We start from the raw sequence: 23115 nt of genomic DNA, 5'->3' as shown, positions 1-23115 counted from the left end.
CAGACGCAGCTGGATAAGTCCAAAATCTGTAGAGCTCCACCTGAACTTCAGTACGTGTGAAGGTTATAACTACAGCAAAGATCTACAACAAAGGGCTGAAACAAATTTACAGAACATGAAGCTGAAAATTTTCCATGTTAATCTGTATCATAAGAGCAGCAACCTTTCTTACTTTTAACAGAGAGGATAAAGGGTTCAACAGTCTTTTTCTTGGGAACTCTGAGATAGAGGTTTGTGATTTTCATTTTAAGAGGTGACATTTCGAAATTTGTTACATGAGGGTCAGCCAAGTAGCTCAGTGGATTCAAGTGCCTGCAAGCAGGCACAGGGACTGCGGGTTTCTTCTCTGAGCCTGCCGTGCTGGCCCTGCCCCCCGGCGTGCTGAGATGGGAATTGAGACTGGGCGTGGTGGTGCGCACCTGTAATCCCAGCTCTTGGGAGGCTGTAAATAGGTGGATCACTATGAGTCCGATCTAGTAGTGAAACCCTGAACACCCAGTAGACCCTTCCCTACAACAGAAAATAAGTAAATAAATCAGAATTTGTTGCACAACATAAGCTACCTGTGGCTCTGTAATGTACTTTTAAAAATTGGTGGTTTGCAAATAGCACAGCTTTGGACCAACTCCACAGTTGAAGAACAACTTTGTGAACTTCTGAGCAGTGAGTAAAGTGCTAAGTACTTTTTTTGTTTGTTTGTTTTTGTGGTGGAACCAGGGATTGAACTCAGGCCTTTGCGCTTGCCAGGGAAGCACTTATTCTACTGAGCCATCTCCCCGGCACCGCTAAGTACTTCCTGTGGTGCCTGGAAACTCCTGGCTTTAACACTGAAAGTCTGCTGGGAAGCCCAGAAAACCAGGCCTGTCAGCAACCTGTCACTGGCCAGTCTCAGATAACCCTGGGATTATTGATAACACATGTTTGGTCCCTCGTCTTAAGCCAGCGGCGAGTGCTGCCCTGCTGTTGTAACACCTTTTGTACTCGGGTAGCCCACCCTCTCATCTTCCTGTGGCCATCCCTAGTGGTGCAGGGGTGTTCAGCCTTCCTTATCAGGGACCAGGAGCCAGAGGAGAGCCGACCTTTAGGGTCCTCGTCCCACTCCCTGACTACAGTGTTTCTGAGCCTTCACTCTGTTACTGAGTAACAGATTACTCCAGAATGCAGAATTTAAGCCCCACATTCATTCACTATCCCTACTCCACCCCCACTTTTTTTGCAGCAAGGGCTTGCTAAGTTACCTGGCCAGGGTTCAAACTTGGAGTCTGCCTGCCTTAGCCTTCCAGATGGCTGGCATCATGGGCCACTGTGCCCACCTTCACAGTTTCTTTTCTTTCTTTTTTAAATGTATGTGGTGCAAGGTCTACAGGGTCTCCCTACATAGATCAGACTCTTAGTGATTCTCCTGTTTTCAGCCTTCCAAGCGCTGGGATTACAGGCATGTGCCACCAAGCCCAGTCTCAATCGCCTCAATCACCTGTCAGTGCGCCCTGAGGGTGGGCCCAGCATGGCAGGCTGGGGCGGAACCCCGGCTGCTGTACTCTGCCTAAGCAGGCACTTCAGTCTGCTGAGCTATCTGGTCGGCCCTTTACCGTCACAGTTTCTGAGGATCAGGCATTCCAGGGGGCTGAGCAAGCTGGATTGCTGTGGCAGAGGGGCTTCGTGCAGGCGCAGGTGCATCTGCAGCCAGTCGAGATCTGCCCCGGGGTCTGCTTCTGAGCTCATCCAGCTGGCACGGGCGGAAGGCCTAGGTCCTGGCCCTTGGCCTCTGTAGGATTGCTCACGTCGTGGCAGTGGACATCTCCCAAAGCAAGCGATGAGGACACCGGGCCCAAAATATGGCAGCTGACCAAGATAGGAAATATAGTATCCTGCCGTTTACTGTGTACTTGAACGTGCACAGAACGCTGGTTAGTACAGAAGGGCGCAACGTAAGAGTGTGTACCAGGAGGGCTCACAGGCAGTCTGTGTTGCTTCCTTCGTTCATTTGCTTGAGGCAGGGTCTCTCTCTTTAGTTCAGGCTGGTAGCCCCGACTGGTCTTGAACTCTCAGTGACCCTCCTCCTCAGCCTCCCTAGTGCTGGGGTTACAGTGCTGGCTGGCAGACGTGACTTGGCAGCTTCTCACAGATGCCACATTCTCTTGAAGAAAGCTGGCAGCGACTACTCCAGGTAACGAGGTGGGAAGTGGCTCCGCTGAGGACGGGCAGCAGCAGAGCCAGAGCACATCTGCGGTGGGCGTCCAGGCTCACCCGTCGCCCTCCGTGCCTTCTTCCAGGGAGGTGCCCAGTTGACTGGTCACGTGCATGCCATAATTGGGTTGGTGGCAGCGTCGGTTCAGTGAGGTTAAACAAGTGGTAGTTAAAGTCCTTCCATCAGGAGACGCTGCAGTTAGAGGTTACGGGAAGGGGATGGGTGAGTTCCCACCCTCGCCCAGCTGCACGCACCTGGTCCTGGCCACCTGCTGCCCAGAGCGGTGTCAGGTGTAGGGACTTCCTTCCCGGCAGTGGTATTTTTGTGCCTTCCAGGCTCGGAGAACAGCGTGTGCTGTGGAGCACATGCTGCGTTGTGGTGCAGTGCTTGGAGGCCCTGAGCACCAATCCTGCGGGGTTCGAATTCCAAGATGGCTTGAGGGCCTGCGGTTTCCTCCCTGCTTTCCGCTGGTGTAGTTAGGACGAGCAAGACACTGTAAGGAAATTTGTTGAAATAAAAAATAGCCTTTCCTTCAGACTGCTGTCCTGCCTCTGTTAGCAGAGTGTAGTTTGGATTCTGTCTGAAGGACTACACTTGGAGAGCTCCAAAAGTGGAATTGCAGTAGGAACTGTGAACAGACAAACCTGTCTCCTCCTAGTGTGTTGAACCAAAATCTCTAGGGTTGGGTGGGAGGCATCTGCGTTTTCTAAAGTTCAGTGCGATTCTGGGACACAGTCCGACCGGAGAGTCCTTGTGTGGGAGCCTCTCAGGCGTGAAGTGATTTGTCTCGCACTCATTCTCTCTGGGTGCCACGCAGTGCCAGGCTTGGAGGTGCGGATGGGAACAGGAGAGCTGCCCCCTTGGAATGCCAGGAGCCTGGCGGGGTTGGGGTCAAGTGCGTAGTTACATGGCTAAGTGATAATCACAGCTCTGAAGCAAACAGGGCTGCCACGTCCTTCCTGCTGGGGGTGCAGTGGACGTGACGGGGAGTGTGAAAACGAGGCCAACAGGGACCCCCACTTCTCCCATCTGGAGCCAGACTGCAGTTTCCCCTGCCTCCATTGTCAGCGCCCTTGGGATGTGTGTGTGTGTGTACGCGCGTGCGTGCATTTTCACTCAGTGATGCTATTTGAAATTGCATTAATTCTGTATCTTACTCTCATAGACCAAGCTGTGTGTATCGGCACAGTACTAGTGCGTGGTCCCTCTCTGTCTTCTAAACAGGAAGTAGAGAAGGTGCTCCCTGGAGAGTCTGCAAAGGGTGCTGTGAGAGCAGAAGGCCACACGGCGGGAGTCCTGGGTTTCAGGTCAGGCTTTACCAGTGCTCTACGATGTTGGCAGCTCCGCCACCTCTCCATCTGTGTGCACATGAACCTGTCCTAGCGTGGCACACTGTGGAAGACGGGCTCTGAACTCCAGCCTCATGGCGCTGCATGCCCCGAGTATCACTGGCTGGCCAAAGATTAGGAGTCCAAGCAGGCTTGTTGTTTTCACACCATCATATGTTAGAAAAATTGTAAGTTGGGGACCACCTACAGAATAAATAATAAAATTGTTGGGCACCCACCCTTTGCTAGTTGCCAAGAGTACAAAAATAAATTTATTAATTTACTTCCTTTTTATACTACGCATCAGACACTGATTGGTACTTCCACTTCCAGAGAAGCTGATGACCAGCAAGGAAACTTGCCTCAGATCTTACAGATCCCAGATCCCAGGTGCTGCTACGGTGATGAGCATGTGATTCGCCCGGAGTGGAGAGGCCCTGAGCGACCTTTGGCGAAGGCCGAGCATAAGTGAGAGAGCCTGAGCCTGAGTTCCGGCGGCGCCCAGTCTCCTCTCACAGCTCTGAGCTGCGTGCTGCTCCCAGTCACAAGGGGATGGTGCTGTAATGACACTCACTCACTCACTGTACACACTGGGAAGCAGGCACAGAAAGGATAAGGAACTTGGCCAGGGACCTCCCAACTGGTGGTAGGGCTGGGATTTGAACCCAGACTAGGTTGGCCCTGGGGCAGTGCTGGCAGACCTTCTAGAGCTCTCAGTGAGGACAGCCGGCCCACACGTACTGTGGGTCACCACCACTGCGCGGTTGTCCTGAGCCACTGCTAGCAGAACACAGCTGACCCCCAGGCCCCTCTGCACATCAGTCTCTACCTAAGTGTCAGGAAGGCGGGGGTCAGGCCTGCCCATCAGAGTCCTTTCCTAACAAGCAGTATGCTGCCCGCGCATAATAGCCACTCATTAAACATTTGTTAACTTGAGCCAGCTGCCTTTCACATCGCTGGGAGCTGGAAGAGCGGGCAGGAACAACTGGATTGCTGCCCTGAGAGGAACTGCACCCTCACCTCACTGCAGCCGGCAGCATTAGCTGGTTCCTAGGTAGAGTTGCTTGAGACAGTCACTTTCTGCATCCCTCTGTGCCTGCCTACTTCCCTCACCAGCAGCAAGGAGGCTTCTGTGTCGGTGGTCACTGTCTCCTTCCCAGAGACAGAACACGCTTTGTTCCAGCAGAAATTATCCCCAGTTCCTGTTCTTTGGTTTTATGTGAAAATTAAACTGGCACCTTTATGATAGTAGTTTTCTGCAGCAGCAAGCCTCCACCCCATGGTCTGCTAAATGGGTCAGGGTAGGAGGGGCCCTTTGGCACGAAGCCCCTCAAGTGCTGTGTGTGTCCTGGAAGGTGTGAAGAATTTCCTTGGGGCGGAGGTGGAGCCCAGCCTGGAAGGTGTGCTCCACGCTGAGGCTCTGGAGAAGTTCCTTGGGGGGAGGATTCTCAATGGCGGAAACCTGCTCTCCTAAATAAGAGTAGGTACAAGATTGGAGGGAGGGAGTAGGTGCTTTCTTGCTCGGGAAGGTGGGGAGGAGGCACCACCTCCATTCTCAAAACCAAAAAACAAGAACGGGGATAATTTCTGCTTGGGCAGAATCTCCTTGTAAGGAATGAAGATGTGTTACATGCATGCATCAGCTCCGTACAAGGAGTGTAAACATTATGGACTGCAAATAAAAAATGCCCTTGATTTAAGTTCTTAAGATTGTGTTAGGAAAAAATGCTGCTGAAAATGTTATCTGCATGTGGTTTTCTTAGATCTAGTGTATTTACGTATTGGCTTCTGCATCTGGAAAGATAGTTCCCTGGAATGTTGATGTGTGTGTGTGTGTGTGTGTGTGTGTGTGTGTGTGTGGTATTTTTCCACACCTTCCAAAACACCTTTTCTGAGCTAATCAGTAAGAGCAGAGCGTCAGCCGGCTGTCCAGATCAGCAGTGTCCAGGAAGTGCTCCCTGAGGAAATGCCTTCTGTATGTACAGTTCTGTCTGTGTCCAGGAAGCTGTTGTTGTGGGCTTAGGTATGTCTTTTCCCTTCCTTTTTTTGGGTACCAGGAGTCAAACTCAGGACCTCACACTTGCCAGGCAGGCGTTGTGCCACTGAGCTAACCCCCAACCCCATTACCTTTCTTTTTGTTCTGTCAGAGCAGCTGTGTCTTTGCATTCGTAGTGTTGCCTGTAGGTGATTACAGTGCTGGAACAACCCGCAGGCAGCCCGCGGGAGGTGCAGAGCATGTTCCCTCCACAGGAGGAAGCGTTCTAGTCATAGCAGAGGGCAGCTGCTGTGTGTGAATACGTGGTCCACGCGTGCGGCAAGGAGGCCATGCGGAAGGGACTTTGTGGTGGCTAATGTGGGCCTTGGAGAAATGAGAAAGGGTGAGTACAGAGAGCCCTTCTGGTCCTCGTCTCAGTCCGGAAAGTTTGTGTTTGTAATCCTATAGTTATTGGAGTCCTGTCAGATTTATTCCAATCTACCAATCCCAGTGCAACCCACGGTGAGAATAAAAGCACTGAGGCATATCTGTAGTTTTGGGGAGCCAAGGGGCCCTAAGTCCGGCCATGGTGACGGCTATCCAGAACAAAGGCCTTGGGCCAGGGCCGAACCCGGGTTTTGCTCATTCAAGAAGAAAGGAGCGGCTGGAGGATGAGTGACTGTGAGAGTGGCGGGAGGCAGGTGAGCGCTGTGAGCTGAGCCGGGCAGGAGGCCTGCAGTCGCCTCAGCGGTGTGCAGGAGAAGGACACGCAGAAAAAGTAATTTGCGTTATATTATTGAGCTAGTATCTAATGCTTTGGGATCGGTGCTTCAGCTCTGCTGTGCTCTTCCGAGCCCCAGGAAGTCATAGCCTTATCTCGAGGCTGGATCCCAGCCGGCAGTGTGGAGCACTGGCTCTGCATCCCGTCTGGACTCAGCTCACGCTAGGGAGCAGCGAGGAGGGGGGAGTGTTGGGGGAAAGGCGCCTGCCGTCTTCAAAGAGTACCGCCAGCACCTTGGCCAGACCAGTATCACTGCGTAAGGCCAACTGAACGGATAAGGAAAAGTCCTAGCCAGCTCTGTGCATGGAAATAGGGCCCGGCTCAGGCCCAGTGGAGACCACTGCTCCTCCTCCAAGGAGAGTCGCCCAGGTGGTCCTCCGCGGTTGGGAAGAAAGACATGGTAAAGCAGGCAGGAGGACCACAGCTGATTCCTTTAGGAGCAAAGCCCATGGCCCTGCGTGACCTTCCTGCTGTCGAAGAGGGGCCTTTACAGGGATGGCTGAAGTAGTACTGTGCCTGCCGCATGAGGGGGTACCCTTGTGATCCCAGCACTCAGAAGGCTGAGGCAGGAGGATTGCTGTGCATCCAGGGCCAGCCTGCGCTACAAGAAGGAATGAAGTAGTACGGGGAGAGCAGGAGTGCGGGGTGTTCACCCGGTGGGAGCAGTGGGGTGAGCCCGTGGCATGGATGCTTGGCAGCTCCCTGCAGCTGCACGCGGGTCGCAGCGTGGGCGTGCTGCCGTGAGTCCGTGGGCTTGGGGCTGCGGTGTCGGCCCCAGGCTCCAAAGGCTCCCCAGCACTCGCCGAGAGCCACACACACCAGACAGATGCCTGTGTGCTGGCAGACCATGCGCGACCCATCAGGGCTCTGCTGGCCACAGCGAGGGTGGAGCTGGAGGCTGCTCTTTGGTTGTGTCCAGTCTTGTTTTGGTTCCAGGGAGCCTTGTTCGCTGTAGTGACTAAAGCTCCCCCCAGATTGCTCGCTTCACCAGCACAAGGCCTTCTGCCTTCCCTACCCGGGGCTGACCTGTGACCCCTTTGAGGACATCTGGTGCCCTGCCTGGACAGTTACTGGCCGTGGGTCTGGGTAAGGGCGGGTCCTTTCTGTGTGGCGCGCAGCTCGGAGCCACAGGCGGCTGGGGTAACTTTGGGCCTCCCTCATGCAGAGCAACTCTGGAGGGCCCTGTCCGCTGCTGCGGCCGGCAGCTTTGTTAGTGTCTGTTCCTCCCTTGCACATTTCAGCCCTTGCAGCAGGGTGCAGCAGCCTTTCTCCTTCGTTAGGAGCTGATGTTTCCTAGTCTAGAAAAACCTTTTAAATTCAAATTAAAGCACCATTTACTGTGTGCTGTTTGGGGTAACTGGCAGCCAGACCAAAGCGCATTCCCATTCTTGCCCAGCCCAGATTGACCCTGGGAAGACCCAGTGGGTTCGAGCAAGGGTGGGGGCCCGCACCTGACCGGGAGCCCAGTGGTGTGAACTCACCCAGTTGACTCATTCTTGGTAAACTCTGACAACTCAAAAAAATAAAGCGCGGTTTGATGAGGGAGCAGTGCTAGGCAGTAAACTGCTGCAGTGTGTTTTTAAACCAAAAGGAATGAGCTTGACTGATTCCATGGGAGGGCGAGCTTTCAAAGCAGCCAGAAAAACAAAATCTGGATCCTGGAGACAGCAGCCTTTACCTGTCAGTGAGTGAGCGGACTGGTTACAGGCATAGGCAGCCAGCCGTCTTCACTGTGACGCATGCGCCAGCTCTGGATGGGGGTGGGGTCAGAGAGACAGACTGGAAGACCCAGACGTGCTGGCTGCTCAGCTACATCCTTCACTCTTTGTTTTGAGAGCAGGTCTTTCCCCAGGCTGTCCCTGCGAGTGGCCTGCTGCATCTCACTGAGCAGCTGAGGCTGCAAGTTTGGGCCACTGTACCCAGCTCATACATGTATTTTAAAATGTTAATGTCTGTTCAGACAAGTTTGCATCAAGGTCCCAGTACTTTCCATTTGCTGAGTACTTTTTTTAAAATGTATTTAGTGCAGAGTCTACAGGGTCTCACTACGTAGATTGGACTCATAGTGATCCGAATGTTGTCAGCCTCCCAAGTGCTAGGATTACAGGCGCGTCCACCATGCCCAGTCTCAGTTGAGATTTCAGCTCGCCCTAGCGGTGGCCGGCACAGCATGCTGGGGATGGAACCCCACTGCTGCACTCTGCCTAAGCAGGTGCTGTAACCCGCTGAGCTATCAGGCCAGCCTGCTGAGTACTTTTTGTGTTTCCCTCAACCAGATAGGAATGGCACAAGGATTAGCATTTTCACCCTCAAGGAGACAGATACTTTTTGAGGGGAAACAGGGTCTTGCTCAGTTGCCCCCAGCTATCCTTGAATTTATGATCATCCTGCCTCAGTCTCCTGCATGCTGGGATTACAGGAGTGTGGTGACAGTAGCTCCCTCTGCTCTGTCTGTTGTCAATCCCAGAAACAAAACAAAACGAGACAGTGCTGTCCTGCTGGGGAGCCTGGTGGAGGCTGGCCGCCAGCACGCAGGCTTCCTCTGCAAATGCTGGTGCTTACTGAACTCCCATGATTCAGCTGGGCGTACTTTTGCACTTGGAGGTGACAAATCTTTCTAGAATTTGGGTTTTGCCCTTTTGTGTTCAGTGTTTCCAGGTTTCTGTTTTGGGTTTGTTCTGTTTTTTTTTTTTTGCGGTACTGAGGAGTGAACTCGGGACGTTGTGCTTGCCAGGCAGGCACTCAGTCCTGCTGCACTGTCTCCCTGGCCCCGAGGCTTCTGCATCTCATGCTGGAGTAGTCATGGTCCTTTTCTGAAATTCAGGCCTAAGTATTCCCGAACCCTAAAACATGGTACCCATGACAGAACTTGCCAGGTGCACAGGGCTCACGTGGGGTGCAGTGTTGTGCAGAGCTCACTCACATGGGGTGGCAGTGACAGAATTCCCAAGTGAGGGACTAAAAGGGTGGCAAGAATGTGCCAAGGCTCTACAGCAGAAGTGGCTCTCGGCTCAGCACATCTGCTAGGGGCAATGCATAGGAAAGGGCATGAGCACCTTGCAGCCTGCCCCCTGCACTCGCCTTCGCAGGTGAAGCTGCTCAGCAGTGAGCAGCCTCGGGAGGCTGAGGCTGGAGTCGCTTTGAGCGGGTCCTGTTCTCCCTGGTCTTGTGGCTTGGAATGGCCCCTCACCTGGGTGGGAGCGGAGACTCCTGGTGGGTGAGGATGGGTGCGTTGGCTTGGTGTCTGCAGGCCTGGCTTTTGGGAGGGACTGGTCCCCCAGCTGTGTCCTTTTCCCTGTCACTTTGCGGGGCACCTGACGATTGAAGAGTGGCTTGTACCGTTGCCGCACACAGGACCAGACCTGCCTTCCACTGCCCAGTGCCTGAGCTTGGTACCTGTGACTACAGTGGTCCGGAGAGCCTGGGGTGCCCAGCTGCCGTGGGCGGCACCTGGGAGCCGCTTCTTCACAGAGACCTGGGGTCCTGTCCCTGTGGCACAGAGAACAGTCGAGGTCGCACCCTCTTTCGTGTCTGCCAGTGGCCATGCCCTCGCCTGTCTGCTGCGGCAAGCCTGGGCCTGGGGCAGAGTGGAGCGCAGAACCCGAGGCTGTGTGGGCCAGGCCCTTCTCTCTGTTGGTGCTGGCCACGCTGCACTCCTGCTGCTTTTTAGCACAGCCTCCTGCAGCTACATTGCACATGAGTCCCACTTTGAGATGCATCCTGTCTGCCAGACCTGGCATTATTTTTCTTCTTCACACTTATTTCATATAGTGTATGTCTTTATGTTGCAGCCTATAATTAATACAGTGGTCTGCTCCCGCTCATGGGATATATTCCAGGATCCCCGGTGGATACCAGAAACCACACATAGTACAAATGCCTTTACACACTGTACCCTCTCTTTTCACCCTGTACACACCATCTTTTCTAAATACACACACAATAAATTTTAAGCTCTTTGCTTAGAGGAAGCACTTTTATGGCTTCTTTGCATATGCAAATTGCCAGTCTGAAAGGCTGCTTGAACACACTGAGACCTCAATAATGTGAAATGGAGACCTATATTGTCAGGAGGGTAGCATACACAGTGTGGATCTGTAGACAAAAAGATGGTTCATCTTGGGAGGCTTAGGCAAGAAAATCAATGCAAGCTCAAGACCAGCCTGAGCTATAAAGTGAGCTCAAGGCCAGCCTGAGCTGCATAGTGAGACCCTGTATCAAAAGAAAAAAAAAAGATTCTCTGGCAGAATGGTGTGAGATTTCATTACATTAGTCAGGACGGTGTACCATTCAGAATATGACTTGTTTCTGATCCTTCATGTTTTTTTTTTTTTTTTTTTTCCTTTTGGCAGAACTGGGGATTGAACTCAGGCCATTGTGCTTGCCAGGGAAGCGCTTATTCCACTGAGCCATCTCCCCGGCCCTACCTTCATGTATTTTTTTACTGATTGATGAGTAGTTGAAGCTGAGGGTGAAAGGACTTCTGTACATGTGTGTTTTTCTCCTTTGACTTACTCCTTCTGCAGCCCCAGGAGCTTGGGGTATGATTAGGCCCTTAAGGTGACTGCAGTGAGAAGGAAGAAGTGGATGGGGGCGCCCTCCGCTGAAGGTGTCTCCTGGCAGCTGTGTAAACACAGCCTGTCGGGCGCGGCCTGGGGAAGTTTGGAGAAGGATTTCACACACCACTGTCCAGCCTGGTGTCGGCCTGATGGGGGCCTTGGGGCACAGTGGCTCTCCCTTCTCCCTTTTCATCATAGGCATCTGCAGAATAGCAAGCAGCTTTTGGAAAATTATTGTTGTTGTTTTCCACTTGTTCTTGTTCCCCTTGTTGTTTTTCTGCTTTTTCATTACATTGAATATGTTTCTTAAAGCTTGTGAAAAGTTCTGCAGCCCCAAGAGAACAGTTAGTTCTCAAGCTGAGGAGAAAAGCAGCTAAAGAGCAGATATGTTGCTGCCAGCAAAATCACCTCTTGTGTGTGGTTTTGTAGCAGAGCTACTGGATTTATATGGACAGAAGAGCATTTCCTCAGGGCTCGGCCCAGCATGGGCTTGCACTCGGATTCTTTGGGGCAGAGCTCGTAGCCGGGCTCCTCAGGCCTCCAGACTCTAGATTCCACACCTCCTTCGGTAGCATGCCATGGTCCGTGGTAGTCATGGACTGAATGCTGTTGCCTTCTTTTCAGTCAGGCTGCTCACTGCATGCCAGGGCCATGCTGTTAACCTGGGCTCTCACACCCTGCTCTGTCAGCGCAGCTGTCCTCTGCAGAATGGCTCACTGTTAGAAATTCCAGGACCTGGAAAGCAGCAGCACCAGATCCAAGATGGCGGCCAGCAGGAGGCTGATGAAGGAGCTTGAAGAGATCCGCAAATGTGGAATGAAGAACTTCCGTAACATCCAGGTTATTGAAGCTAATTTATTGACTTGGCAAGGGCTTATTGTTCCTGACAACCCTCCATATGATAAGGGGGCGTTTAGAATTGAAATCAACTTCCCAGCAGAGTATCCATTCAAACCACCGAAGATCACATTTAAAACAAAGTCTATCACCCAAACATTGATGAAAAAGGGCAAGTCTGCCTGCCGGTAATTAGTGCTGAGAACTGGAAGCCAGAGACCAAGACCGACCAAGTAATCCAGTCTCTCATAGCACTGGTGAATGACCCCCAGCCTGAGCACCCGCTCCGGGCTGACCTAGCTGAAGAATACTCTAAGGACCGTAAAAAATTCTGTAAGAATGCTGAAGAGTTTACAAAGAAATATGGGGAAAAGCGACCTGTGGACTGAAATCTGCCACAAATGATTCCAGCAAGTGTGAGCAGAGACCCCACGCAGTGCATTCAGACATCCCGCAAAGCAGGACTCTGGAAAATTGACATGTGCCACCACTTGGCGTTCACTTGTGGCAGTTACTAACTTTCTACAGTTTTCGTAATCAAAAGTGATCTAGTAACCTGTAAAGAAAGGATTAAAAATTTCAGATAATCTAAAAAAAAAAAAAAAAAAAGAAAGAAAGAAATTCCAGGACCTTATTTTTCCTCTCAGTCCGCTAATGTTCGCCTGTCCCATCCAGCCTGTATTCTTTCATTTTTAAAGATTTCCTTGCTTGTTTCCAGCTTCTCTGTATAGAAACTGAAAAGATCAGCTGTGAAAAGGCCTTTTAATTCAGAAGCAGAGTAAATGACTCTTCTATTGTTTTCTGTTAGGTACATGCCTGAGATCAAATCCCCAGATACTGCTGTTAGAATCTTGCTCTTACAGAGTGCTGCTAAGCGTCCATATGCATGCGCTTGCATCCTTCTCCTCATTGCTTGCGAAGTAGTTCTGCTTTGGGGTTACCTGTATCTGCGCTCCTCCCTGAGTGTCCTAGTCTTGGGGGCCAGGTGTGCTGCTCTGTGCTGATCTAGCTGACAATCATTTGAACCAGTAGATAGGTGCTTTTGCGCTTAGACAATGTGTCTTCCTGGTAGCCTCCTGCCCTGGGCTGCCAGCACCTCCCCTTACCTTCTGTTGCTCTTGAGACTTAGACATGTGTACTGGGGACTGTGACAGTGACTGGGAATTCCTCGGTGGCCTGTGGTGGACAGGGACCAGGGTGGGGTCAGCAGTCCACAGCACTCAGACCAAAGGTGGGTTCAACAAGGGGTGCCGGCAGCAGCGCCCTGGAGTCCTGGCTGGTCCTCAGGCCGACACCAGGAGGGAGCGCTGGGGGCCTGCTGCATGCGAGGCACTGCTTAACAGGCCCGGTGCGCATTACATCATTGGATCTTCTTACTCTTAAGGCAAGTACTTGACGGTGTTACCCATTTCATAGGCAGAGGGTTAAATAACTTGCCCAAGCCGCATCCGCGTTGTTAGTAAGTGGAACAGTTTTAAACCCTCGCTGTCTTGTGAAGGCCTCAGCACAAAGCTGTTTTGCTGGCCCAAGGGAGGCCTTTATATCTTAAAAAGCACCTTCCAGCTTAATACCTGACTAGGATTCATTTAGTGTGGCCTGTTGTTAAATTAGTAAGAATTATCCGTAAGGTAAATCTGTCTGTGGTGGGCAGCTTGTCCATCAGGTCTTCAGTCTTGGTACTACAGACTGGCTCCGCAGGGACCCAGCGCCAGGATTGGACAGCTGTGGGTGGCCGCGACAGCGGTGGCCGCTCTCATGTGGGAGCCGCAGTGTTCTCAGTTTGCCGCCACAGGCGGGGGCGAGAGGTGCCAGGGACAGGAGAGCTGTCGGGGACGCAGTCCCCGGGGACCCCCTTTGCACACTCAGTGGTTGCCGGCTCCTGGCTCTAGCCCACAGCCAGGTGGCTTCAGTGTGAGTGCTGTGGGCTGACTGGGTGAAGGGTTCTCCCTGGAGTAAGTGCAGAAGGCGGCACTTCAGCGTGGCATGCGGAGGACTGACTTGTCTTCTCCCTGCAAATTAAAATATTGATGATGATTTCTAGAAGAAGAATGGCCGAGAAAGATGAGACTGTGCGCCTCCTGACTTCAGTAGTGAAAATCTGGGCAGCGTGCACAGGAAGGATGCCTTGCTACCCTCTAACTGTAAGCCTTCCTTCAAATGGAGAGTGAGTGTGAGGAGCTATAGAAAGTTAGAGCGTGGAGGTGAATGTAACTGCCATCTCCAAGATGCTAAGCGAGAGCAAATACATACTGTGTATCCTTCTACGTCTAACTGCTTTTCTGAACTTTTTGTTACTATTATTATTTTGGTGGTACCAGGGATCAAACTCGGGATCTTGTGCTTGCCAGGCAAGCACTTACTCCACTGAACTATCTCCCCAGCCCCATTTATGAACTTTTTATACTGACACTACAGTAAGAATACATTTTATGTCACACCTGAGGTCATAAATACACTAAGAACAAAAGTTTATGGAAGTCTCACTGAACAGTAAAGCACTTTGGTTCTCTGTTGTAATCAGTGAGTTAGTGTTTTTAACATGACGTTTACTTGATCATCCACTAATGTGTTTGGACCCAGCATTATAAAAAGGCCCACTGAACGTGAGGCTTTCGTGGTCATTCGGGGAGCATCTAGAAAAGCACTACCTGGGCCCCCTCTGACGGGGGCGGGGGTGCGGTGGAGGGCAGAAAGTGCTGCCTCGCCGCCCCAGGTTGGCGGCCACAGTGCCCGCTGGGCTCCTCCCGCCGCCTGTTTGTTGGGGCGCAGCTCTGCCGCCCCAGTGTGAGCGGCTCCAGCCCCGCGGCCGCTCGCATGCAGCTTCCCAGAAAGAGCTGCTCTGGAACTGAGAAGGGATGTTCAGAGCACGGCGCTTGCGTCACCTGCAGAGCGGGCTCTCGGGCTCACCTCTTTCCTTTTGGGTTTCAATTTGGAACTGGCACGTTAAGTTACTTTTAGGGATTAAAAAAGATATCTTTAGCGTGAAAAACTGCATGTGTCCATTGTGTATTCTTTGAAAAGAATTATTATGTTATAAAAATTATGTATGAAAAGCATTGAGAGAGACTAATCAGTGTCCTTCTTTCCTAACAGGTTTTAAAATGGAAAATTTCGATGCCTCGCTCAGTACCTACTTCAGGGCATGGCTGGGTCCCCGAGGTGAGGCGCTTTCTGCTTCTGCTGCCCGAAGCTCTGCCTGGCACCGCAGCCCTGGGGAGTCCAGCGTGAAGCTGCCAGAAGGCATTCTCCAGCTCTGTGATGAGACAGAGCTCACCCTCATAGCACCTGACTGTCAGGAAAGCTGCCACGGCTCTGCCTCGGGCAGTGTTGGCTGCGCAGTGTCCCCTGCTGACATCAGCAGGAGACCAGGCCAGGCTCCAGGGCCTTAGTCGAGGATGCGCTTCTGAGCGCTACCTGCGTCGATTGGGGCAGGCTGCGCTCGCTTGGCGTTTCGGGCGTGTCCCTTCCGCAGCTCTCTGCTTGCTGCCCTTAAACTCCTGGACTCAAGCAAGTCTCCCAGGCGTGCCTGTTTGGGCTGGGCCTTGTGCGCGCTGGCTAGCCAGAGCGGCACCAGCGAGCTACCTCCAGGCCTGCGGGCTTCTCCGTGCCACTCACTGCTGTTGGGCTCCTGCACTGCCATTAGGCCTCTTTTCATCTTTTAGCACATAAATCAGCTCCGTGGTCCCTTCTTTCAGTGTCTTATCTAGAAAGAAGAAACATTGTAGGTCCACAGATGCCCAGAATAACCACATAGCTTTTAAACAGATGAAGATGTTCACAGTTTCACTCATGACTTTTAAAACAAAGAACTTTATCTACCAGTGCATTACAAATGCAGTGCTGCTTGACCCCAGCACAGAGATTAACAGTGAGGGGGCTGGGGCTGTGGGCCCCAGTGCACACCTCGCGCTGTGCCAGGGGCCTGGGGGCACAGGCACGGCACGGCCTTGGGTCGGCGCTGGGTGCCATGGAGGTACTCTGCAGGGGCCGGGCGAGCGAGTGAGAGGGCAAGAGCAGCTGGTGGGCGTCAGCCCCGCCGTGTCCAGGAGGCACGAGGACGTGGGCTGCGAGGGACAGAGCCCAGCCACCGCCAGCCTGCCGGCAGGTGGTGACCATTACTTCCCACAATGCGTCACAAGGTCGGGCGGCGCCGGGGTCATTTGGGTGTTCTGTGATGCTAGCCAGAGTCCTCGCTTTGCCACCCGTCTTCAGGAGGGCCCCACCTCCCCTCATAGGGAGGCCGCAGCAGCTCAGGCAGCCTGTTCAGGGGAAGAACCAATGTGTCCCTGTGGCTCTAAGGAGGACGCTTCCCCAGAGCCTTTGTGGGTGGATGGAGATACTTGCCGGGTGACTCTGCAGCAGGATGCGAGGGGAACGTGTAGAGACCCCTTCTTCCCTCGGGAAGGGCCAGCTGAGCCTTGCAGGCGACCTAGCGTCAGGAGTCGACCATCAGCCGTCGTCCGTGAGGAGCACTCTCCCTGGCTGGTGGAGGGCCCTGGGCATGTGTCCCCTCCCTCCTGGCCTCTGCCTAGGGAAGGGTGTGGCGCAGGTTTCTTGCTCAAGCTCCTCCCCACGTCATCACTTGAATGGTCTGAATGCGATGCTGACCATTTTACCAGCCTGTTGTCTTTTTTTTTTTTTTTTTTTTTTTTTTTTTTTTTTTTTTTTTTTTTTATGTGTGTGTGTGTGGCCAGCTCAGCCCACCAGGGGGCGGGCTGGCTGGCATGTGGTGCTGGGGGATTGAACCGCGGTCCCTGTGCTTTGCTAAGCTTGTTCCAAGTAGGTGCCTTAGACCACTGAGCCATCTCACCAGCCCAGCCTGATGTCTTTTTGTCTTGCGTCACTGTCTCCTTGCTGTTGACCACTTGCTCCTAGAAGATGCTGCCTTTTGGTCAGGCGCTGGGTCGCATCCTGGGTGATGCGTTGGCTCAGAGGACTTAAGAGTTCTCAGATCCTGGGTTGTGGATTTCCTGACCCTGTGTCAGTCCAGCGACTCCAGCTGGTGGGAAACTCCACTTTATCTTGTTTTCTTTTAAGTATTGTAGGAGGCATAATTCATTATTTTATTTACCTAAAACCGTAAGTAATAGACATCATTCATGATACGTAGCTAAGGGCTCCTCCTCTGATGCTAAAAAGTCATCCTGGGCTGGTGAGATGGCTCAGTGGTCTAAAGCACCTACTTAGAACAAACTTAGCAAAGCACAGAGACCGCGGTTCAATCCCCCAGCACCACATGCCAGCCAGCCAGCCCCGCCCCCTGGTGGGCTGAGCTGGCCACACACACACACACACACACACAAATAAATAAAATTAAAAAAAAAAAGTCATCCTCTGCGTCTGCTTTGCCGGGGCTGGACGAAGCTGTTTGCTGGCATCCGCAAGGCCCTAGGCTCACTCCTCAGTGCCAGAAAGAAGCAGCCTGTGTGTACGAGGGCTGCGCATGGGTGGATGTGCACATACAGATATTAGGTGGCTCTGTAAGTTGTAATTAGAAAAAAATTTTGTGTTTCAAAACATTTATCTACCTTATTAATAACTTTTTCTTTTGTTGTTTTTCAGATACCAGAGTAAAAGGATGGTTTCTTCTAGACAATTATTTACCTACATTGGTCTGCTCTGTCATTTATTTAATGATTGTATGGCTGGGACCAAAATACATGAAGAATAAACAGCCGTTCTCTTGCCGGGGGATTTTAGTGGTGTATAACCTCGGGCTCACCCTGCTGTCTCTCTATATGTTTGTCGAGGTAAGTCCAGCACCTCCTTTGCGCTCCTTCTGTCCCCACTCAAATCCCGAGGGGAAGCGGCCGCCTGCTGTGGGGAGTGGGGTCCGACGGGGCACCCGAGCCTGCTAATGCATTGAGTATTTTTGAGATTGATTTTTCAAAATACCGGAGTCGTTTATATAGATGCCTTCTAGAGCAGGTGCCTTGAGTATTGATTCTCTTGTTATTTTTGTTTTGTGGGATATTGAGAACTCAGTCGCTGTGAGCAGGGTAGAGCAGAGCATGAAGGACAGGTGAAGGGCAGGTCTGAGCGAGACGTAGCGCAGCGCGCAGAGCAGCCTGCCTCTGCTGTGTAGGCCGGAAGCGGGGGTACTCGAGGGCAGCTCGGCCTCGTCCTGAGCTGCTCACGCGTTGGCTCTCACAGGTTCTTCTTTGAAAGCTAAGGCGAGTGGATGGCAAGGTCCACAGGGAGGTTTTGAGCAACTTGCATGCGCTCACACCCAGTTATTTCTTTGACATGACTGGGATGTTGGACATCAGATGTGATAGTCTCAGAGGCAGGTATTGTAGCATAAGGCAAAATGGAAGACCAGGACTCGGTGTGTAGCTCGATTAAGATGCCTGCCCAGCATCTGTAGGCCGTGCATCGCAACCTCAGTACGGGGGGACAAAAGGGAAAGGCACGTTGGAATCAGCACTTTGATCCCTCCTGTGTCCCGGAGGGCAGAACTCGGAGGCAGACGAGTGCTGCGCAGGAGTAGCATTTGTGTATGTGTTTTAGGGAAGGCCTCTGCACGTTCTGGGTTGCTAGCTCCTCTCAGGTGGAAAATCAAGCCATGATACAAACAGGTCTGGAATGCCTGTGTAGTTTCTTCAAATCTTTTTTATGGCCTGGCTGCAGCCATTGTATACCCGAGTGTTGGGCTCACCTCGAGGAAAGCACTGATCGCTGGAGGCGCCGCATCTGTGAGCTCTTTCCTCGTCCCGCACATCTCATGAACCGACACCGACATTAGAGATGAGAGCGACAGGTGCTCGCTAGCACTGCACTAGGCCTGACCCTCCAAGAAATGCTTGCAGCTGCTTTTTGCTTTTCTCTGTCCTATTCCAGATTGAGGTGGGATGGAGGCAGGGGTATGTGCAGGAGTGACTCCTCGCCCCACTGGGGTACAGCTCTCAGTGCACAAGGGACAGAAGTCCAGCAGCCATCAGGTTCTGCAGCGAACTGCACCTGCCACAACTCACAGGTGGTAGAGCGGCTCTGTAAGAAGCTGCAGAGTGTATTATTATGCCTGAGTATTATAGAGAAACAGATTCATGATGACTGAATCTTAGAGAACTTAAGCATTTGCTTCAGATGTTTCTCAACCCTTAGAGGTAGAACTATTAACTTCATAACTGAGTGTCCCTCAGCAGATACTCCTGTGGTAAAGAAGACAAGTGCTCTGTCTTGCTGTACAAATTGCATCTGAGCGGGCTGGGAGTCGAAGACCCTGCTCCACTGTCAAGTGCAGCTGTCCTCTGCGGGGCGTCTCGGCTCCATGGGACGTAAGAAATGCCCATGTTCACGATTCAGAGTACCTGAGAGGTAGCAGGTGAGCAGGCAGCCACCCCTCACATCAGTCACATTTATAAAATACGAGGAGAGAGACGCCTTCGTAAGCCCGGAGATAACTCCCTTTGGTTTTTAGTTCACTTCGTATGCGTATGTAGACCCCGTTAGTGAGGCCGCTACCGTGTGTTCTTGGCCAGCTCTCATTTAGGTCTAGGCTGTTCTCACGTGGCATTTCTGTGTCACTGAATACTAAGACACAGAAGGGCAGTCATAGAGCTTTGCTTCAGATCAAACTAAAGAGGTTGGTGAGGCCCGTCCTGGGCACGCATTTTAGAGAAACGTCACGTGGGGTGGAACTGGCCACACACCTGTGTGTGTAGGTTTGGGGTGTTACTCTTTCCCGCCTGCTTACCTACATATTTGAGTCTGCAAAGAATTTTTAAAGTAAGTAGTCTTTGGTGTCTTTATTCTGTGTTATAAATTCTGAGCCACTTTGACAAGTTCTGGGTTGGTATGTGGAAAATCAGTGGTTGCAAAAGGAGATGAAGACAGCTCAGGTGAAGACTAGTGGGAGCAAGATGACCAGATCCCCATTTCAAGCCCAAGCTGGGTGTAAACAGAGGTGGCATGTGGACTCAGGTGGTGACGTGTGTGGCTGGAAGGAAGACCAAGAAAAAGAGGTGCGCTTCTAGTGACCTCACATACTTAGGGCTTGAAGGGCAGGTACATGATTTGAGGGATACTGTAACAGTAGTACTTTTTTTTGGTGTCAGGAATCAAGCTCAGGACCTCGTGCTTGCCAGGCAGATGCTGTGCTGCTGAGCGACGTCCCCAGCCCTGTGGTACGTTTCAGTTTGAAAGTATAGGATCTCTGGCAAGCTCATCTGCTGCCAGATCCATGCCAGTTAATCTTTATTTTTACTTCTTCTTTTTTTTTTTGGTACCAGGGATCAAACTCAGGATCTTGCATTTGCCAAGCAAGCACTTACTCAACTGAGCTCTCTCTCCAGCCCCTAATCTTTATTTTTAGAATGGAACGCTTACCCTTGCCATTGTATCTTTGCATTAGAAACTTGTGTTTTGTCATTTATAGGGACTCAGAGTTAAAAGTTGTCTTGAGTTTGGACTTTTTAGCAGCGCTACTATCGTTGAGTCTTTGGGGAAGGGATTACTACATTTTCAGACGTACAGAGGAGTTATGGTGTATCAGGCAAAATGATGACCTTCATGTTGTATGTGTTTAGAGATTTGGTGTGGTTTAAGGAGGAGTTGACAAGGAGTGGATTTATGCCAGTCTGCATTGTCAGTTTAGCTGGAAGCCTGGCTGTATTAAAGCCTGACACTCAGGGCTGAGGGAGGCGTGCGGCAAGGGCGTGGCGGGAGTGGGTCTCCCATTGGTGGTCCCCTTGCTTGTGTGCTCCCCTAGGCCTGCCACCAGACAACCACAGCTTTGAGTGTCTGAGTTAAGTGGAACCTGCCCTGCTCTAAGCTGTAGGTGTTAGGTGTTTTGTTCCAGCAATGGAGAGTGGAGTGTACAGGTGCTGTCTGACATCACGGACAGCGGAGATGATTCTGAAGTAGAATTCCACATTGTAGAAGAGAAACTTTGTACTAGTTATTTGGTCCTTTTCTATTACTGTTAGTGTGTTCGTATTTGCAGCGCATGTTTACTTTCCTGGGAACTGGTACAGTATGTACACCGTTCCTTTTAGTCATCCTGTCTCCTTCCCGCCCTCCCCTTCTATCCTTTCCTTGAGCCCTCTCTTTTTTAATGTTTGAAATATGTAATGTTTACAATTGTGAGTAATGTGTAGTTGGCACAGTACATAATATGTCTAATCTTTAAAATTGTTTTCTTTTTCAAAATTTCTTCCCTAATCCTTTCTGTATTAGCCTTTGGGAAACACTCTTAAATTTATTCTCCATCCTTTTGTATTACTTTTTGTTATTATGTTCTTGGTTTCTGCAGGTTTCTTTTTTATGTAGAGTAAAATGCCATTCTTGTTTCGTGGATGCAATAGCTTTTATGTTGAGAATACTTTTTCATTGTTTTGTTCGCCATCTCTCCTTACGAGTCCAAGCAGCTGTACTTCTTCCAGGTCTCCTCTCCACCCTCCTCGTCCCCCACACTTCTTTCCTCGCATTTAAGGGGTGCTTCCTAATACTCTGGTTTCTCTTCAGATCGTATAAACCTTTCGCCTTTGCATAGGTGCTTCCTGCCTGTCCGCCCTCCCTTATTTGCTCTCCTCTTCTCCTGTGTGTTGCTTTTGGTCTCTGTCATTCGTGTCACAAGACTGCCTCTCTGTTCGATGCTCTCTGGGTGCCTGATCCTGCTGAGGAAAGCTGTGTGACAGAAGTGGTTGGGAGCTCTGATTGTGCTCGTGGTCCTGCCACTGGGGTTCCGTATGTCCTTTCTCTTGGCCTGCTCGGTGCCCTCAAAGAGGAGCATTCCCACCCTCCTCCTGGCAGGACCACACTAACATGTACGGGTTTGTAGGGCTTCCAGTCCATAGTGGCAGGCAGGCTCTGGGGCAGGAGCGAAGGCCGTAGCATGCTCTTTGGAGGCCTTGGGGCACCTCGCGGATGTACCCTCAGGTCACAGTTTGCTGAGGTAGGCCGCACATGCAGGGCCGGGCCTTCAGCCTTCCTGTCCTTAGCGTGACGGCTGCCTGCGCTTCTCTCCCAGCTCGTCCGTCACTTCCTCCATCTGCAGCAGGTGTGCAGGCAGCAAGGTTGTGCGAGGGCCACGGTGCAGCGCTGAGTGGCTGAGGCCCAGCTCTGCTCTGTGCCAGCTGGCAGTGGGGGCAGCAGGGCACGGGCAAGGGCTAACCCTGAGCCCGCCTTGCCATCCCTGCTGGCCCACGGGAACCTTGCCTTTCACCAGTAGCAAGCCTAGCTATTTGGTCTTCTGTGGGGATCCGTTGGGCTTACTGTGAAGGTTTTACCTACTGGGGAGACCTGGAATGAGGAAGATGGACAAGACAAAAGCTGGGCTGGGTGGTCACCAGCCGGCCTGATGGGCAAGATTACACTCCACCTCACAACGAAACAATCCTGTATTTATGCTTTTGCAAAGGTATTAACACAAGGTTGCCTAGCAACTAATAGCTGGCCTCAACCAGGCAGGATGTTTTTCTCCAGAGTGAGGTAGCTTGTTTACGTTAGGCACTGTGGCCCAGTCCCACCTACACACCTTTGATCAATTTCCTACCTTCCTGCAGCTCCCAACAGTCTTTAGAAACCATTCTTACAGCAAATGTGAATCTTCCACCCCAGACTCAGAGCATACTTCACCCCAGTGGAAGCCTTTTGGAAACCGTCCATGGTCCCCCCCACGCCCGTGGTTGGAACTGCAGCTTTCCCTTCTCCCACTGGCAGCTCTGAGCTGCTTCTGGGACTGCGGGAGCCTTGCAGGCCGCCCTCGGGCTTCGGCCCGCCTCTGTGGGCCCGTCAGCAGGCTGCCATCCAGGCTCTGCCTCTGCAGGAGGAACCCGGTTGTGAGCTGTGGCCAGAGCACAGGGGATGTCCTTGGGGCTCGGCCTGTGCCCCCCTTGCTGCTGTGCGAAGCTGCCAGCGCCAAGGCGCCCGGCTGGGCTGCTGCAGGCCTCAGTCACTGGAGACCTGCAGAGACAGGAGCGCGGCTCTGTGGGGGTGGCTGCCTTCCTGGGCTTTGCAGACCTGCGACCTCCTGACTCTCAGCCTTAGTTCTCAGCGCACCCTGAGGGCTGTGCTGCTCGGGCTCCCTTGGCCTCCCCGAGGTCAGGGCCTCCTGCCCAGGCGCCTGGCCTGAGGACGTCCCTTCCATGCCTGCCCCCTGGCTGGGACAGCTGCCTTCTCCACCAGATGCATCCATCCGAGTGTCAGGAAAGGAGACAAGCAAGCGCCAGAGCCACGGTTGTGTGATGCTGAGCAATCAGAGGTGAGCCACGGCTCACACAAGGTCAGGTTTGAGTTAGAGCTGTGTTGTGAAAAGCGAGAGGTGATTCTGTCTTGAGTACTCAGAACACATAAAATACAGTTTTGAGAAAAGCATTGATAGCTGGATAGGTAGGTCTGACTTGGAATGACTCCAAACTTATTCTTTATTCTTTATTGCAGTTTTTATTTCAGATTGGAATTGGAATTAAAATATTTAAGGGCCAGAAAGATAACTCAGTAGAATA

At 51.9% G+C, this 23115-nt stretch overlaps 2 protein-coding genes and 1 pseudogene across 3 annotated transcripts in view; all 3 read left to right on the top strand.

Moving 5' to 3' along the window:
* The window catches only part of Elovl5 (ELOVL fatty acid elongase 5), a 77400-nt gene that overhangs the window by 40133 nt on the left and 14152 nt on the right, over nucleotides 1–23115 (top strand). Inside the window, exons 1-4 of one of the 2 annotated variants that reach the window (XM_023704819.1) lie at nucleotides 12323–13396; nucleotides 13448–13729; nucleotides 14762–14827; nucleotides 17231–17418. In XM_023704819.1, the coding sequence (XP_023560587.1) occupies nucleotides 13696–13729; nucleotides 14762–14827; nucleotides 17231–17418 (288 nt within the window). In that variant the 5' untranslated portion in view covers nucleotides 12323–13396; nucleotides 13448–13695. Of the gene's footprint in view, nucleotides 1–12322; nucleotides 13397–13447; nucleotides 13730–14761; nucleotides 14828–17230; nucleotides 17419–23115 lie in introns of those variants that run through there. The other variant, XM_004644616.2, reaches the window with a different exon arrangement.
* On the top strand, nucleotides 11570–12080 carry LOC105744004 (annotated as a pseudogene).
* LOC105744001 (queuosine salvage protein-like) overlaps nucleotides 18375–23115 on the top strand; it is a 6016-nt gene continuing 1275 nt past the window's right edge. The window contains exon 1 of the mRNA XM_023704820.1: nucleotides 18375–18378. The gene's annotated coding sequence lies outside the window, so the exon portion shown is untranslated. The remainder of the gene's footprint in view (nucleotides 18379–23115) is intronic.

Source organism: Octodon degus, unplaced genomic scaffold (assembly GCF_000260255.1).
Source record: "Octodon degus isolate 3935 unplaced genomic scaffold, OctDeg1.0 scaffold00205, whole genome shotgun sequence".
NCBI lineage: Eukaryota > Metazoa > Chordata > Mammalia > Rodentia > Octodontidae > Octodon > Octodon degus.
The sequence above is the reverse complement of the archived record's forward strand: the minus strand, read 5'-3'. Positions and strand labels throughout refer to the sequence as shown.